General features: G+C 34.2%; 1 protein-coding gene across 5 annotated transcripts in view; it reads left to right on the top strand.

The window, feature by feature from the left end:
• SNX14 (sorting nexin 14) overlaps window positions 1-16,531 on the top strand; it is a 75,497-nt gene extending 58,966 nt beyond the window's left edge. For 4 of the 5 annotated variants that reach the window (XM_057738117.1, XM_057738118.1, XM_057738116.1 and 1 more), the window contains 11 exons: window positions 2,353-2,436; window positions 3,951-4,051; window positions 5,913-6,024; window positions 8,907-8,947; window positions 9,081-9,200; window positions 11,339-11,462; window positions 11,738-11,902; window positions 12,102-12,197; window positions 14,534-14,625; window positions 15,314-15,370; window positions 16,321-16,531. In XM_057738117.1, coding sequence (XP_057594100.1) covers window positions 2,353-2,436; window positions 3,951-4,051; window positions 5,913-6,024; window positions 8,907-8,947; window positions 9,081-9,200; window positions 11,339-11,462; window positions 11,738-11,902; window positions 12,102-12,197; window positions 14,534-14,625; window positions 15,314-15,370; window positions 16,321-16,359 — 1,031 coding nt within the window. In that variant the 3' untranslated portion in view covers window positions 16,360-16,531. The remainder of the gene's footprint in view (window positions 1-2,352; window positions 2,437-3,950; window positions 4,052-5,912; window positions 6,025-8,906; window positions 8,948-9,080; window positions 9,201-11,338; window positions 11,463-11,737; window positions 11,903-12,101; window positions 12,198-14,533; window positions 14,626-15,313; window positions 15,371-16,320) is intronic. The other variant, XM_057738119.1, reaches the window with a different exon arrangement.

The following is a 16,531-nucleotide window of genomic DNA, read 5'->3' as shown; positions in this document are numbered from 1 at the left end:
CTGTTTTGATGTGGTCCTTTTATCATTTGTTATGGAGAAGCAGTTCATCTAGTTTTTAGGTCTTTTTCAGAGAGAGATGATCCAACGCTGTAGATTTGGTGTATCTGTTGGAGGTACTGAGTCTAGCATCTTCCTGCACTGCCATCTTGGACTCCTCCCTCTCCTCCCCCCACCCCCCACCCACCCCAGCATATGGATAAATTTACGTAGGCATGCAGTAACCTTTATCTCCTTTGAAAGTTTTATGTATGATGTGCTTTAAAATATTTGGGGAGTATACTTTTGTTTTTGCCTTTTGGACAGTTGTCTTTAATTTTTCTGCTTTGTTTTTTAAAGTTTGGCTTAATTTAATATAAAATTAAATATCTTAAAACTTGTATTCTAAGATAATTTTTGTCAGAAGTGCTGTAGACTTTTACTGTCATTGTAATGTGCTCTTAGGAAGCCATGCCCTTTGAAGGGAAAAAAAAAGTGTATAAGTATATTAAAAAAGTGTATAATTTAAATACTACATTGATCTTATATGTATAGCAGAATAGCAAAACTTCAGATTTTAAAAATCAAACTAAATATAGATCTTTTAAGATCTATATTATATTCTTCATTATATGTTGAAGAAGAAAATAGGGTTTGCTTTATAGGTTGTAACTGAATCAGGTTGGTTTTTCTGAGTACAGGTGTTAATTTTGGGTTGTGGGTTTAGTTAACTTAATCCGTTGCATTTCCAAATTTATACTAAAATGACATGAGTTGCTAATAATAACCGTTAACATTTTGGGGGTGCTTACGCCATGCTGTGCACTGTACAGAAAGTGCTGTAGGGACTTCCTAGGTGGTACAGTGGTTAAGAACCTGCCTGCCAACATAGGGGATACAGGTTTGATCCCTGCTCCAGGAATATCCCACATTCCGCGGAGCAGCTAAGTCCGTGCGCCACAAATATTGAGCCTGCACTCTAGAGCCCATGAGCCACAACTATTGAGCCTGTGTGCCGCAACTACTGAAGCCCACGCCTCTAGAGCCCGTGCTCCGCAACAAGAAAAGCCACAGCAATGAGGAGCCCACGCACCACAATGAAGAGTAGCTCCTGCTCTCCACAACCAGAGAAGGCCCATGTACAGCAACAAAGACCCAACACAGCCAATAAATAAATAAATAAATAAATAAATAAATAAAATAATTTTTTTAAAAAGTGCTGTAAGTAGATTATTTAATGTAATAGGCACAATTATTTTTATTATAAGCAAGCTAATGCACAGTGAGGTTAAGTGTTCAAATTCACATAGTAAATGGGGGAATTGGGATTGAAGTAGGCGATGTGACCCAACTTATTCTTTTTTTTTTTTTTTTTTTTTTTTTTTTTTAGTTTTTATTTATTTGGCTGCACCACGTCTTAGTTGCGGCACACAAGATCTTTTAATTGTGGCATGTGGGTCTTTAGTTATGGCATGTGGGATCTTTAGTTGCACCATGCAGGGTCTTTAGTTGCAGCATGAGAACTCTTAGTTGCAGCATGTGGGATCTAGTTCTCTGACCAGAGGTTGAACCCAGGTCCCCTGCACTGGGAGTGTGGAGTCTTAGCCACTGGACCACCAGGGAAGTTCCCCAACTCATTCTTTAAACCTTTGCTCTGTGCTGTCCAATTTTCTAGTCACTAGCCACATGTGGCAGTTTCAGTTAAATTAAATTAATATTAAAATTTCAGTTCCTTACTTACACTAACCACATTTCAAGTGGCTAATAGCTAATAGCAGTATGTGGCTAATAGCTACTTTGTTAGTACAGATAATATGGAACATTTTCAGTACTGCAAAAGGTTCTGTTGGATAGCGCTGTTCTGTACTGCATTAGACCAGGACAACTGTTAAGTATTTGAGAATTCCAAAATTGATTACAAGTTTTTATTAAATACATCAGTTTGTGACATTTAAAAATTAAGGGTAATTGCATACTTTTTTGAAGTTTCTGTGAGCTGATTCTTTTGTAGGAAAATATATATATTATTGCGATAACCTCATAAATAGGTGAAATTTGTCAATCTCTTCTAAGTAACTTAAAGTTAAAATATGGGATAAAATCTGTTAATAATTGGATGCCAAGAAATAATAAATTATTATTTTTGACCACACTGTGCAGCATGTGGGATCTTAGTTCCCTGACCAGGGATCAAACCCATGCCCCCTGCAGTGGAAGCGTGGAGTCCTAAACACTGGACCACCAGGAATTCCCAAGAAATAATAAATTATTAAGACTGGAATAGTTTCCAGCTTTGTATACTTAATGTTATAAACAGTGCATTGTTTTAGTAGTAGTTTGTAAAATTATTTCTCAGTGTGTTCATTCATTTTACAGTTGGGCATGAGCCTGAACATTGGTCTGTCTATAGAAGATACCTTGAATTCTATGTGCTTGAATCAAAACTAACAGAATTTCATGGTATGTTGTCCTTTTTGTATAAAACATTACCTTTCAGCATTAGCCTTCTTGAAAGCTGTTGAACCAGCTTTCTGAAATAACTCTAATTTTAAGTAATTGTACTAAGGAAATATAACAGTGCCACTTGTGTACACTACTTGTGATAATAGGAATGCACTGTTTTTATCTCATTTCTGCTTATTTATATTTTTGAAGTTTTTACAATGCAGATTTATAGCTTTTCAAGTAATAATGATATTAAAATTTAAAAGACAGTGGCGGAGAATTTAAACCAGGCATTTCAGAATCGCTCTTTTCTTTTGCCATCATCTTCTGTGGTAAACATGTTTTCTGTGCCACATGGCAAATGTTTTGATTTAGCTCTTAGATTTAGATAAGGAAAAATAATCTTGTAGTTGTGTGTTTCTTTTCAGGGTAGATCAATCAGAAAAGGAGAGCACTCTTCTCAGTTCTTCCCCTCACCTTTTAGTCTCTCTTATATGTCCATTTATTTTGGTGAATGTTAGGTTTATAGTCATGAATTATTTCCAGTCATTTTTATGTAAATTGGTGAGTTTGAATTGTATTTTCTGAGTCTTTTTACTTTAGAAAAGTTCTGTCGAGTGTCCCCTGATCCAAATTTAGGTTGGTTCTGAATTGTAAAGGACAGGGAAACTTCTCTACCCTGCTATAAGAACAAAACCTACAATAAGGAGATTATAGAAAGATAAAAAATATAAGGTCTCACCCTATAGTTTTTTGCCTAGATTTTGATTTTTTACTTGTCCTTAAATGGCTTTCTCTTGCCTTTGCCAGTCTGGTACAATGCCCTCCTTGTCTTGGTCTTTCTCTGAGACTTTTTAGAGTTGAGAAAAGATCACTTATTTCCATAATTTAAAACCCTGGATCAACCAAAGTTGGTTGGATTCCCAACAATGTTTTTCCTTTGTGGTACTAAAATTTCCAGAGTTGGCCCTACCTGAGAAAAAATGTCCATGGTTTTTAAATATTGTTTTTAGGGGCTTCCTAGGTGGCGCAGTGGTTAAGAATCTGCCTGCCAATGCAGAGGACACAGGTTCAATCCCTGCTCCAGGAAGATCCCACATGCCGCAGAGCAACTAAGTCCGTGCGCAAAAAAAAAAAAAAAAAGGTATTTTTAAGCTTATATAGCATTGACAAAATGCTGCCTTTTTTCCCATAAGAGAGTAGGTATTTCTTTAGTATAATTTTGTCTGATAGAATCCCACCAATTTCAAAATAATCTCATGATAAATTTTTGAAGCCTTTTTACTAGTATAGAAGGCTGAATAGATCTGTGTCTATGAAGAGTGCTGATATTTTGGTTATCAGTAGACTCAGGTTCTTTGGTCTGATCTTCTGACTTTTGAAGCTCTTGATTATGTCACAGTTATTTGCAGGATAATGCCACATCTCTACAAGGCAGCACTGTGAATCTGAATTTGCCATAGTAAATTATAAATTAGGTTTTTAAAATAGCAGAACATAGTAATAACTTTCATATATATTAATTTCAGGCACATTTCCTGATGCCCAGCTTCCTTCCAAGAGGATCATTGGCCCCAAAAATTATGAGTTCTTAAAGTCTAAGAGAGAAGAGTTTCAGGAATATCTACAGGTACAGCACCAACTTAATGTAAAACATCCTCTAATTTCTCTCTTTTTCCCTTGTACGTAGATATGCGCTTTGCCTTACAAATACCTGTGAATGTGGATTTCTGGAATTCCTTTATTAAAAAAATTTTTTCCCATGTGGAAATGAATTATTGTCAAGAGTGTACTTTAAAAAAAAAAATTGATGACCAGTGAAATACCAGATATTTTCTTGGAGGAAAAAAGTCTTACATTGGGCTTAGTTTAAAACTTTTGGTGTGGGAAGTTAAGGAGAGAGAAAGAGAAAGGAAGGAAGAAAAACTTGATGTAAAAGATTAAATGCATTCTAGGAATACTGAGTTGTTTTTGTTATTTTTGGTTTGATTTTGTGTTTAGCATTTGCTGAACTCTGGAACTTTTCCCTCCTATTTTATTTCTCAGTTTTTTTTTCCTGCAATTGTAGATGTTTTTCTAGTTACTTGGGATCTCCTGACTCTACCATTCACCACTTGGAATTGAATTCTGTTTTTCTCAGTGTGTGCACATTGTGTTGTGTAAACAATGTAATTGATATTTCCATTGTTGGTACAGTCTGCTTAAAAGTTACTTGAGACTTCTCTAAAGTTAATGACCATTTTTCTTTAATCAAGTGAATAAGACCAAAGAGTGGATAATTTTATTTGCTTTATTTAAAAAAATCTCCTTTATTTGGGCATGGAATTTTATAGTTTTAATTGTTAATTTAGTTAGATTTGGATGTCTTTTAGCCAACAATAAGTACTTTTTAAGTTAAAAATATTCAGCAGTGTAAAGGGGTATTTACATTGTGTTTTCTGTATTTGAGCCAATGAATACCTCAACCCAGAAAATTTTTTTTACATAATTTTTTAGTGGTATGAAAATTGAAATATGAAATAAACATTAACTACTGTAAGGATATTTTTTAAATTAATTAATTAATTTATTATTTTTGGGGGGGTACACCAAGTTCAGTCATCTGTTTTTATACACATATCCCCGTATTCCCTCCCTCCTTCGACTCACCCCCCAACCCTCCCTCGAGTCCCCCCCATGTAAGGATATTTGAACACAGCATATGCTAGTGTTAACCTGTGTCTTTGTTGATATCATTAACCCATTATTTGAGCTGACTGATTCTTTCTGAGAACTAGAGAACTTCATTCTAGAAGAAATATTTTCTAGTAATATGGAGTTAAATATTACAGTACTGGTATTTAATTCATATAGATTTCTGCTATAGAGTTTTGTAACTGTTTCAGTTACAACACTGAATATTAGATGACTGGGTTAAATTTGGCTTTAAAACATCAGTTTATCTTGTAAGAAAAAAATAGTATTGCAAGAAGATCAGACAGCAGAGTCTCCAAGGTATTTCACATTTCCACATTTAGTTCTCTGCAAAACCCTTTATACCAGCTTCCTTTAATTATCAAGAAAGATGTATGATATTGTAATACTTGTTTTATAGTTGAGAAACTGAGAAATAATATTAGCTAATGTGTAATCTTCCTTCCTATATATCAGGTACTGTGCCTTATCTAACAGCACTCTTAAGTAGGTAGTGTTATCTTCATTCTGCACACGAGGAAACTGACTCTTGGGCAATATAGGAACTTCTCTAGTGACACCTAGCTAGGAAGTGGAAGAGCAGAATTCAGACGCATTCATGTTTGACTATAGAGGCCTTACCTATTATGTGCTAGTATTCTTTCTATAAATGTGTTTTGTTATTATTCTGAATATAAAATAGCTTTTGAGGATTTAAAATTTTCTTGGTTAAAAAAATCACTTTAATGTAGTTTTCATCACTCTTCTAGATTTTTAAAACTGTTTCTTCCCCTTTTATTCTGTTTTTGTTCATCAAGAAACTGCTGCAGCATCCAGAATTGAGTAATAGTCAACTTCTGGCAGATTTTCTCTCCCCCAATGGTGGGGAAACACAGTTTCTTGATAAGATACTACCGGATGTAAATCTTGGTAAGTCAATTTAAAGAAGCATATAGATGATGATAAACTGAAAAGAAAAAAAGCAGCGTTTTCAGATTAAGTTATTCATTTTTATTATTATTGTATTTATTTATTTAATTTTTTGGCTGCATTGGGTCTTTGCTGCACGTGGGCTTTTTCTAGTTGGGTCTTTGCTACGCATTGGGTCTTTGCTCTGCGTGGGCTACTCTTTGTTGCGGTGCACGGGATTCTCAGTGCAGTGGCTTCTCTTATGGCAGAACTCAGGCTCTAGATGTGCATGGGCTTCAGTAGTTGCAGCACACAGCCTCAGTAGTAGTGGTGCATGGGTTTAGTTGCTCTGCGGCATATGGAATCTTCCTGGACCAGGGATTGAACCTGCGTCCCCAGCATTGGCAGGCAGATTCTTAACCACTGCACCATGAGGAAAGTCCCTCAGATTAATTTGGAAAAATAGTTTATATAGTGAAGTCATGTATCAAACTCTGAAGGACTTCTTTTACACTGTTAATGGGAATATAAATTGGAAAACCACTTGTAACTTTATAGGAGTATAAGCTATAAAAATATTGAATTACTATGTTGTACACCTGAAAGTAATATAATGTAAATCAGCTGAACTTCAATTAAAAAGGAAAGCCACTTGGACAAACAGTTTGGTATAAAACTGAATGACCCAGTAGTTCCTCTCTGAGGTATACACTGCAGAGAATCTTGTGTTCATGTTTAAGAATTTAGCAGTATTGTTTATAGTAGCTCAAACTGGAAATAATGCAGATGTTTATCAGCAATAGAGTAGGCAGATAAATTGTAGTAGCTTCACAAAATGAACACTTAGAACAATAAATACTTGTAGCATGTAGCTGCCTGAAATGGTGTTGATAATCCTAAAAACATGATGTTGAATGAAAGAAGTGAGATGCAAAAGAATGTGTGCAGCCTGATTCCTTTTATATAAAGTTCATTATAGACTAAGCAATAAGATAAGCTGGAAAAGTTTGAATAAAATTGTTAAAGATCGTAATGGAAGGAAAACAGTATTTCTAAATATATTTTATATAATGTCATCTTAAGTATATATAGAACTGAATGAATAAGTATTACAAGTGGGTGTTTGGCTTTCATCTGTGTCTCTCCAAATTAATATGTATAATTGAGCCAGAATATTTGGTGTGTGTCTTATTAAGGGGAAATGTGAGAACAAATTTTGTATTGGGTCATATATTATATAATGTTTAGGAGATAGAATTGGGTAGACCTGGTTACTGACTAGGTTTGACTGAAGGAGATGAAATGATCAGAGATGATCCAGGTTTTTGTTTATACAACTAGATGAATGCTGTTACTTGCGTACGGAATACTGAATAAATTTAGAGTAGTTCTGAACTTGTTGAGTTTATAGAATCCAGTTGAAGCTTTATAAAGTGGGAGAAGCCAGGAGAGAGGCACGGAATAGAGATTTGTGTGTTATTTGAAATCAGATTGAGCAAAAAGTTTGGCTCAGGAAGAGCTTGCAGAAGAGAGAAGCACAGGGTGCAACTCTGTAATTTAAAGAACTTGGGAAATTCTGAGGTGGGAGAAGTAATTTATGGGGGTACCCAAGGAGAGATAGCCTGGTTAGAAGATTGGAGGTTTGCATGTTATAAAACAATCTCTATTTTTCATTAGTATGCCTTTTGCTATTGCCATTAGAGTCTACTTTTTTCTAAACGGGACTGAAAGAAATTTGTTATATTAATCAATTTTGACTGATTTTTACAGTCATTTCTAAAATGCTTGAGAAAATCTCATTATGTTTGATATTTTATAATAAAGGAAACTGGAGATAAGATCAAGAAAAAATTTTGGCAAACGATTAGAATATACTTTTTTTTAAATAAATTTATTTAATTATTTTATTGGCTGTGTTGGGTCTTTTTTGCTGTGTGCAGGCTTTCTTTTTAGTTGCGGTGAGTGGGGGCGACTCTTCGTTGTGGTGCGTGGGCTTCTCATTGCCGTGGCTTCCCTTGTTGCGGAGCACGGGCTCTAGGTGCGTGGACTTCAGTAGTTACAGCACGTGGGCTCAATAGTTGTGGCTCACGGGCTCTAAAGCGCAGGCTCAGTAGTTGCGGCGCACGGGCTTAGTTGCTCCGCTGCATGTGGGATCATCTTGGAGCAGGGATCGAACCTGTGTCCCCTGAATTGGCAGGCGGGTTCTTAACCACTGCACCACCTAGGAAGCCCCTAGAATATATATTCTTAATCTAAAGTTGAGAATACATACTATTCAAATAGCCAATTTAAATGTTGTAGCAATTTTTAGAACTTTTTCTTTTGACTAACTTTTGCATACTTTTAGATATCTTTATATAGTCATCATTGCTTAAAATCTTTTGAAAACGTTTCTAATGGAAAATTTCCGATATACACAAAAGTAGAGAAATTCGTATAGTGAACTCTTTAGCCCTTCAACAGTTATTGACACTGGCTTGTTCCAACCCGTCCCCTACCTTCCATCCCACTGGATTATTTTAAAGTATCCCAAGTGTTGTCTCTATAAGCAGTTAAGAATACCATATTTATTGTAAATTTTTGTTAAGTTTGAAACTGTCAATTATAAATATTTTTTACCATTTTGCTTTTTTTTTTTTTTTTTTTTTTTTTTTATAGTTGTGGCACATGGGCTTAAGTTGCTCCATGGCATGTGGAATCTTCCCAGTGCAGGGCTCGAACCCGTGTCCCCTGCATTGGCAGGCGGATTCTTTACCACTGCGCCACCTAGGAAGTCCTACCATTTTGCTTTTTACTTGGCTGTTTAGTATTTAAAATTATCTAGTGAAGTATTCATATGAGCAGTTGTGTATAATGAGGTGTATTATGTCTTTATAAAATTAATATTTTACTTTTAATTGCAGGGAAAATTATAAAGTCTGTTCCTGGAAAACTAATGAAAGAGGTGAATAACTGATTTATGTGCATTCTATGAAATTATTAGTTATAAGCATATTTAAATAGCAATAAATTTTAATGTTATATGATACTGAAAATCATTATCTTGATTTTTGACTTTTATACCATGATCTCCACAGAAAGGTCAGCATTTGGAACCTTTCATCATGAATTTCATTAATTCTTGTGAATCTCCAAAGCCTAAACCGAGTAAACCAGAACTGACCATTCTCAGCCCTACTTCAGAAAATAATAAGAAGGTACTATGCATTGCCTCAAAGAGCCATTAAGTTCGAAGTTGTCCTACTTGAGATGACTTTTCCATTATAGGGAGAATCCTGTGTTAATGAAATGGATAGGACTTTATATTTTCCTTATCAGGAAATTAATTGTATAGTATAAGGAGCGTATTATATGTAGTTGCTTCGTTCTCTACTTTAACGGGGTGTTTCTTTAGAAACTATATTCGTAAACTACCATTTCTGTATTTGGGGGAATTTTTAAAAGTGGTTTTCTTAGGTGGTAAATCACCAACCTCCGGTAATCAAGGAAATAATTGCTATAATGTATTTATGTTTATTTGCTGGTATTATATTATTTTAATGGCTTATAAAATATTTCATCCAGTCATTAAACAACTACTTTATTGTGCGCCTGCTATTGAGTGCTAGGCACTGGGAATATAAAGAAAAATTCCCTGTGTGCAAGAAGCTTAGCTTAGTGCCAGAGTAGGACCCAGCATGGGGAGCTATGTGATCAAGAAACAGGCTTGCGCCCCACCCCCCCCGCACCAGCCCCAGCCGGAAAAAAAACCCCTTCATTTTGTCTCCTACTATAAAAGGTATCTTTAATATTTTTCACTTTCTAATTTTACTATTGGTAAATAGAAATATAGTTGATTGTTGTGTATTGATTTTTAATTCAATAATCTTGCTAGACTTGTATTAATTTTAGTAATGTATCTATTAATTCTTTTAGATTTACACATGCAAAGGATGGTGATTTTGTTTCATTCATGGCTAGGACCTGCTGTACAAAAGGAATGATTGTGATGTTTCACCATTAAATAATACATACTGTAGATTTTTTTGTAGATATTCTTTATGAGGTTAAGGAAATTTACATCCATGTTTATGGGTGTACCTAACCTATAATTTTTCTTTCTCACTGTATCCTTGTCAGATTTTCGTATTAAGGTTATATTACCCTTTTTCTATTTCCTGGTAGAGTTATAATTGGAATTATTAGTTCTTTAAATAAGTGATAACTTGGTAGTTATCTAGGCCTCAAATTTTGAGAAGGTTTTTTTTAAAAAACCAATTTTCTTTCTTTTATGATTATAATATTCTTCAGGTTTATTATTTTATGAGTCAGATTTTGATAGGTTATATTTTTAACAAATTCTCCATCTTATCTAAATTTGAAAAACCTTGGCCTGAAGTTATCAATTATATCCTTTTTTCTTTTCGTTTTCTCTGACATCTGTAGTTCTGTCCCCTTTTATTCCTGACATTGTTTGTCTTCTTTTCCTTTGCTTTTCTTTTTTCTTTTTTGATCGGTTTTGCCAAAGACTTTGTCCATTTTATCATTTGGTTTTGTTGATCTTTTCTATCATTTTTTAAAAATTTTTAAAAATTATTTATTTATTTGGCCACACCACATAGCTTGTGAGATTTTAGTTCCCCAATCAGGGATCGCACCTGGACCCTCGGCAGTGAGAGCACGGAGCACCAGCCACTGGACCACTAGGGAATTCCGTATCAGTTTTTTTTTTAGTTCCTTAATATCTGCTATTTGATTATTATTAATGATAATAGACTTTTTTTGCATATTTTGGGGGTAAGGGGCTGAGATTTAGTTGCATTTTATCATTTTTGCTATAAGTAATTCTTTGTATCTTGTTTTTTTCCACATATATTAGGCCTTTCCAAGCTTTAACTATTATTGTCCAAATAAACTTTGCTTAAAGCTTAATGTTCACCTCAAAACATCCTTTAATTAAATAGTGATTTATCATCTTTAAATCATGTTATAATTAAAATTAACTATTACTAATGTTTTCATACATCTTTATATATATGTTCATTTGCTCCTTTTGGTGTAAAAAAATCAAAGGGATTCTTTATGGATAATGAATTGTCTCTTGTGTCTAAAATGAAAGATTTTTATTTAATATTTTGGCCCCCCCCCAAATATTGTATTTTTTAATTCAGTTTTGGGTATAAATGTGGAATTTGGGGGGGCAGATCTTAACATCTCTGATATTGTGGGTTTTTTTTTAAAAAATATTCTGTTTTGATTGGATGAAGTTTAAATGCCTTTGCTCTGTATCACTTTACCCTTAGTAATTATTATCAGCAGGTGTAATAAACTGTATGTTTTATTATTTCAACTTTAGCTCTTCAATGATCTGTTTAAGAATAATGCAAACCGTGCTGAGAACACAGAAAGAAAGCAAAATCAGAATTATTTTATGGAGGTGATGACTTTAGAAGGAGTCTATGACTACCTGATGTATGTAGGTAAGATATCTGCGGTTACTGTTAAAACCTGTTTTTCATTTATGTATTATATTTCTTCTGTGATGCAAATTAATGCTCTTGAATATTGCCCCATTATAATTTTTTTTAAATTGAAGGTACTTTTTAAAATGAGAATTCAGTATATGTAATCGGTCTTAAACATATCAAAGTTATTAATATTTACAAGTTAAATATTGACCATTTGTATTTTTTGCATTGGAAAACGTTCAGATGTCTGTTTACCTTAATGAAGTGTTCTGTATGATCCTCCTCAGGACGGGTGGTTTTCCAAGTTCCTGACTGGCTTCACCATCTCTTAATGGGAACTCGAATCCTCTTTAAAAACACTCTGGAAATGTATACTGATTACTATCTTCATTGTAAACTGGAACAGCTATTTCAGGAGCACCGCTTGGTTTCACTCATAACACTTCTCAGAGGTCTGTATTTTCTCATGTGTTTGTTTCATGTTTTGAGTAGTCTTAAGGATTTTAATTAGATCTGAAAGAGCAAGAAGTCTTGCTTTTTTGAGCGAGAAGTCTTGCTTTTCTTTGCTTTATTAGTATTTCTACCATGAGGAAATACTTTGTATATAATAGGTGAAAATTCCAGCAAATGTTTCTTTCTGTCTCTTTGTAGATGCTGTATTTTGTGAAAACACTGAACCTCGCTCTCTCCAAGATAAGCAAAAACGAGCAAAACAGACTTTTGAAGAAATGATGAATTACATTCCAGGTGCAATAAAAAGTACTTTAATAGAGATTAGCACTCTTTTGAGGTCACGATGTATAGTAATTATTGAGGCTAATTTTTACTGAAAATTTTTATTTTAGAAATAATTACAAGAACCAATGAAAATTAATGCTTTAGTTAAATAAAATTTGGTTTTTATGATGTTAGCGCTAAGAACTTTAAGGCTGTTTCTACTCACACAATAGTCGGATTCTTTCTTTTCTTTTTCTTTTTTTTTTAAGCTCTTTATTGGAATATAATTGCTTTACACCGTTGTGCCAGTTTTTGCTGTACAACAAAGTGAATCAGCTGTATTTATATATATCCTCATATCCCCTCCCTCCCACAACTCCTTCCCACCGTCCCTGTCCCAGCCCTCTCAGTCATCACCCATCATCAAGCTGATCTCCCTGTGTTATGCAGCAGCTTCCCACTAGCCTTCTATTTTATATTTGGGATTTTTTCAGTAACTTAGAATCAGACTGATCAAAGTGATGTTTGTGGGACGGTTGGAGTCCTGCTGCTCACTTTACCATGAGAAGAGCTACGCTAGTGTGTGTGAGTAAAAGGTCAGAATTCATTCATTCATCCCAAGTTTATTGAGCACCTTCCATGTGCCAGGCAGAGTGCAAGGGATATACATTATTCAGGAGGAAATGTCTAGTAAGCAATTAAATATCCCGATTTGGAAACTGGAGGAATGATGCTATAGGATAGAGATATGGGAGTCATGTTTGAGTGGGTAATAATGCCCAGGGAGAAAGTATAGAGTAAGAATTGAAGATGCGTTAGAGAATTCTCATCATTGAAAAATGAGTCTCAGAATGGTCCTGTTGCTCTGTGTGAAGACAATTAAGTTAAATCCCTGGTCTGAATGTGAGAGTGAACCACAGCTATTTTTGAGCATTCATGGTTTTAACAGTCTTAGTTTTAATACTCTGGAACAACATAGAAAGCCAGTGAATGTAATAATTTCTTATTTTGCTCAGGCACGAATTTGAATCATTCTACTTGAAGACTTCCATTTGGGAAGGAGTAATTTAGCTAGTGAGGAAGCTAGCATGCTTTCTGTTGTCCTCTACTCATTTCTTTCTTAGTGACTCTTGAAGAATCTGAAAGGATTGTTTATTTTTGACCATTATGCTTCATACATTTAATTGGGAAATTCTATGTAGTATTGGTGAATTAGAGGATTCACAAAGATGCATAATGGGCCATATATCTTGAAGAATATAAAGGATCTACTAAACTTTATAAATTGAATTTGGCTTTTGCCTCTGAGTGTTAGATTTACCTTATAAAAGCAAACATAAAATGAGAATTTTCCATGAACAGCATTAAGAGTTTCATTATGATTAGAGGGGAAAGGACAAATATTTGAGCACCTTGTTTACTTAAGAATAAATTTCTTTTCCTGCTGGGAGGAAAACATTCAGCGTAGGTTTTAATAAGGACCGACTCTATGGTAACAGGAGTGATACATGACAGCTGTGTAATCAAACATGAATTGGAACTTTTGGGACCCTAAATTAGTGTTTAAACATTTTCCCAAAAGATTGTTCTATAACATAGTTAATACTAATTATTCAAAAAGTACAGGAATAAAGTGGTCATATTCATTCAAGAGAGTCTATGTTCACCATAAAATTAATTAATAAAAATATTAAGATATTCAAACACTATGAAAATATAGAGAGTAAAAAGTAGAAGCCATCCTGTCCCCACTGTGCAGAAGTAGCTGTGTGCTCCCGTTGGGTGTTAATCCTCACAGACAGTTTTTGTGTTTCTCTATACATGTATGTACAAATGTGCATACATAATTGTAGCGTTTTATTTTGTTTGTTTTTGGTTTGAGGGGTTTTTTGTTTGTTTTTAGTTTTGGTTTTTTTTGGCTGCACCTGGGATCTTAGTTTCCATACCAGGGATGGAACCTGCACCCCCCTGCATTGGAAGCGTGGAATCTTAAACCACTGGACCACCAAGGAAGTTCCTTATTTTGTTTTAGTTGAATGGAGTAATAAAATATGTACTATTTCCCAGCTGTCTTTTATCACTTAATAGTATAAGCAGGTTTCTTTACTGCAGCATCCCTCAGAGCTTGTAGTATGTGTTGTGCATTGTGAATCTCCAAAAGGAGAATTCACGATACTGCATTTCTCAACCTGACTACAGAACCCTTTTTTCCAAGAGCTTATTGTTCAAACACTGATTTAGGAAATGCTAATTTACAGTTTTTGCATAATACCCAAGAAAGAGGGTGGAGATTTTGCCTTATGATCCAGTAAATGATGAGTCACTTTATAATATAAAGTTGTTTCACATGTGGCTTTCTTGTTTAGATCTGATAGTCAAGTGTATTGGTGAAGAAGCTAAGTATGAAAGCATCAGACTTCTTTTTGATGGTTTACAGCAGCCAGTTCTCAATAAGCAGGTAAAATTCATTAAAACAGGTCGACTAGTGTTGGCTAGGTTTAGTGGATGACACACAGTGGGGTGTCTGGTATACTATAAACTGTGAAGTGATACTGTACTAGATGAAGGCAATGTAATTCAAACATTCGGATAGAAAAAAGTATCTTTTGTTAATAACTCTTTTTTGCTGATTACCTTTTTTTCTTTATAACGAACAGTTTTGATTTAAAATAAATACATATTCATTATAGAAAATTTGGAATATACTAAAAATTCATGAAATAAAGTAAAAATTTAAATATCAAGAATTCCATCATTCAGTCAGATTACGTAGAGTAACCATATTAACATTTTACTGTTTATAGTCTCTGCATATTCTGTTGAGATCCTAATACAACTACAGTTTTGTGTCCTGCTTGTTTCTTTAAAATTGTTGTTACATATAAAATATTTACTATATAATGAATTGTGAGGCATAATAATAAAATGTACATGTGTATATCTATCACTTATCGTAAAAATAGAACATTATAGATACTATTGAAGCTTCTTTTGTGCTTGTTTTATATTGTCAGTTTTATGCCCTGCCTTCTCCTTGAGAGGTAACCAGAGTCTTGAATTTTGTGTTTATTGTTTTTATGTGTTTTTTTTTTTTTTATTGTCTAATGCCTTAAAAGGTTTCTGTGGTTTTTTTTTTGGTGTTTTAGCTGACTTATGTTTTTTTGGACATTGTGATACAAGAACTGTTTCCAGAGCTCAATAAGGTAACTGAAAAGCAATGGTTTTTCTTTATGTTTTTAATGGTATTAAAACATTTAATGAGGGATGTAAAAATTAAGGAAGCCCTTGTGATTCTGATCATTTTAGAAATGAACAACCTTAACAAAAGGCTCTTTATATTTTCTTCATTCGACATGCTCAAACATAGAGTGGATTTTGGTAGATAGTCGCTGAATAGTCTCTGCCTTGACTTCCTCCTTTCCTAATTGAAAGCAGTTAGGAACATTATACCCTGTAGAGCCTTTCCAGAGGAAGGTATGAGTTTACTTCCTAGCACTAGGATGGGCCAGGCTCTGCAGGCTGTCCTCTGCAGCAGTGAATGCTGTGTAAGTCAGACTCAAGCATTTTTGAAGTAGTTGAGCTTATATGAACCCAAGAACACAAAATGAATTGGAATTGGAGGATGGTAATATTATTATTATATAGCATCTTGAGAATTTTGAGTTTTGAGCATTGCTTTTTACTGTTTTTATTTTTTGACTAATCCCTTTAGTCAGATGAAATAACTATTCAAGGTTGTGATACAGCAATGAAATGTCAGTTTCATAGACGAAACTAGATTTGGACTATTTACCTATTGAATAGAAGTTTTCAAGTTATTGCAGTATTAAATGTATATTAAAACACAGTGGCAGTTGTGGACATTTTGTGTGCAATTTATATGGGAATCAGTACCAGGAAACCTCCAGCTCTCTGTTTAAGACTTTATGAGGTCTGTCACTATACCTTGCCATTTTCTTCCTCTCTAAAGTGTAAATATTATCTGTGGCATGTGCCAGCTAATTTCTTGTGGATATATATGTGTGTGTGTGTGTGTGTGTGTGTGTGTGTTGGGTTAGAAGTTTAATACACTGGAACTGTTAGGCAGTTCACAAATGAACTCTGTTCAGACTGTTTGTTTCTCTTCTATTAAATAGATTTATTTTTACTTTAGGTACAAAAAGAAGTTACCTCTGTGACATCCTGGATATAAACGTTTGGATTTGGGATAGAATAACCATTTGAAATGTCTGCTGTGCTAGTGTAGTAGATATGTACTGTTTTTTTCTTTTACTTTTGTATATTCTTGTATATATCATGTAAATCAGTGTCTGAAATTTTGATTTTGTTTGTTTTAATAAAGACTAACACATGATGGAAAGTGA

The sequence above is a fragment of the Hippopotamus amphibius genome, chromosome 6 (genome assembly GCF_030028045.1).
Source record: "Hippopotamus amphibius kiboko isolate mHipAmp2 chromosome 6, mHipAmp2.hap2, whole genome shotgun sequence".
Classification (NCBI taxonomy): Eukaryota; Metazoa; Chordata; class Mammalia; order Artiodactyla; family Hippopotamidae; genus Hippopotamus; species Hippopotamus amphibius.
This window is presented reverse-complemented; position numbering and strand designations above follow the sequence as displayed.